We start from the raw sequence: 1,791 nt of genomic DNA, 5'->3' as shown, positions 1-1,791 counted from the left end.
AGCATCAGGGCCACTGTTCGCAACTGCTCGAGCCAATTTAGCGACGTTTGAAGGGGCGGACTTGTCGCCCACGTCGGACGCAAGCCATGTCCCGTCTGCGCAGAGGATGATGCGCTTGTAGCTGGCCAGCTTGAGCGTTTTTTCCGCCATAGTGTAGCAAGGCTGGATGGTTGAAAAATGAGGGCGGAAGAGAGAGGTCAGTCTGTGACGGTGCTTTCAAAAGGAATCCTCGATCAATGCTGGTCTTAGCAATAGGGGTCATAGGGTAGTGGAACACCTAAGCCATCAAATGAAGTCTTATATGAAAAAGTATGGTGCCTCTGGAATGGAAACCTAAAATGGAATTGGGCGCCGGAGTACAAGTATTAGTCAAGGCAAATAGTTTGCCATTCCAGAGCTTCCTAAAGCTTCTTAAGAGTCTAGACTTCCATTGGCGTAAAAGTCCTGGTGGCTCCGTAATGAATGCTTATTAGAGCTCGATCCATGTGAAAGTGTCTAAAGGTCTGGTCTAGAGCATCCCTTATACTTGCGATTCGTTTGCAGTATGGTCGACCTCTCAGGCTTCCTCGCAGAGGTGGCAAGCTGAGTAAAACGCCACAAACTATCATCACTGACGGCCTGATTGACGAATAGAACACGGCGCAAGTCTGTCACCAACACTACGTCTCACTTTCAGCGTTCACCTCAAGGATCTAGACTAAAGAGTAACTACCGATTTCGAAATGCTCATCGCAATTATATCACAATAGCATTCCAAATTCGTAAGCCTGGTATGTAAAGGTTGCGTTATGCATTCTAGTACTATAGTCTAGATTAGACACACAAGAATGGGACAGCAGGTTCAGCTCGTCACCTCTGAGAGGGAGCCTTTGCGGCTGACAAGCCTTCAAACCTATCGCAAAAGTACACGTGACGTTTTGGATGATGTCCATCATTCCAGATGTCCCATCAGCTCAGCGTACTCAGAGGGATTCGAGTCTTCACTATGCCCCAATGTTAACGTCAGCGGCCCGAATCAACCACTCTCTGGACTGACTCGGTGAGGCCAAGGCAGTATCCGATGACTAAGTAGACGACTGCCGAAGTCCCTGGGGTGAGCGCGATGATGAGGTCAATATCTGGGTTCGGCCTTACCGGAGACGATCTGCTGTTCCTACACTCGACATTGGTAGTCCACCAATCCGTGCTTCTCAATCCCGTCGCAAAGCCATACTAGCTGGGCGCCAGAGTTCAAGGATCAAGGTAAAAATTTATTTAAGCCAGTGATCTCATGTCCAGCAACTGTTAATTGACAAAGTTTGGACTTAAAACTGAATATCCCTCTCAATCATGCTTTAAAGCATTCTAGAGCTTCCTAAAGTTCCGAGAGTCTAGATAATAATATGTATAGGAAAAAGGGTTATAGCAGCTTTACACCAAAAGCTTATTAAAGCTGCCTACTACAGTTTAAGTAGAGTTATAAAGATGCTGGTTCCGCAGGCTGCCAGGTTACATAAAACACCCTCGTAGACCAAACCTAAAGATACATTGACCGTATCCAACTCGTTAAACAGAAACGCTCTACTTCGCACATCCCGCCATGAGCGAATCTTCCACAACCCATATGCCAGAGACAACTGTCAGCTCCATGCGTAGCCATGGTGGAGCGCTTCCAGAGGAGGAAATCGACACACTGCGTGACTATGAGTACGTCGTGGTCGGCTCAGGCGCCGGGGGGGGACCGTTAGCCGCCAACCTCGCCCGGAACGGCCACAAAGTTCTCCTTCTCGAAGCAGGCGATGATCAGGGATC

At 48.3% G+C, this 1,791-nt stretch overlaps 1 protein-coding gene across 1 annotated transcript; it reads left to right on the top strand.

Annotated features, from left to right (window-relative positions):
* Nucleotides 1–1,579: 1,579 nt before the first annotated feature.
* Nucleotides 1,580–1,791, top strand: TGAM01_v211175 (hypothetical protein; the record flags this gene model as incomplete). The annotated part of the gene is made up of 1 exon (XM_024551016.1): nt 1,580–1,791. A coding segment is annotated over one exon (212 nt), but the record flags the coding sequence as incomplete, so codon positions are not given.

This window comes from Trichoderma gamsii, assembly GCF_001481775.2.
Source record: "Trichoderma gamsii strain T6085 chromosome Unknown Scaffold_160.2, whole genome shotgun sequence".
NCBI classification, from domain to species: domain Eukaryota; kingdom Fungi; phylum Ascomycota; class Sordariomycetes; order Hypocreales; family Hypocreaceae; genus Trichoderma; species Trichoderma gamsii.
This window is presented reverse-complemented; position numbering and strand designations above follow the sequence as displayed.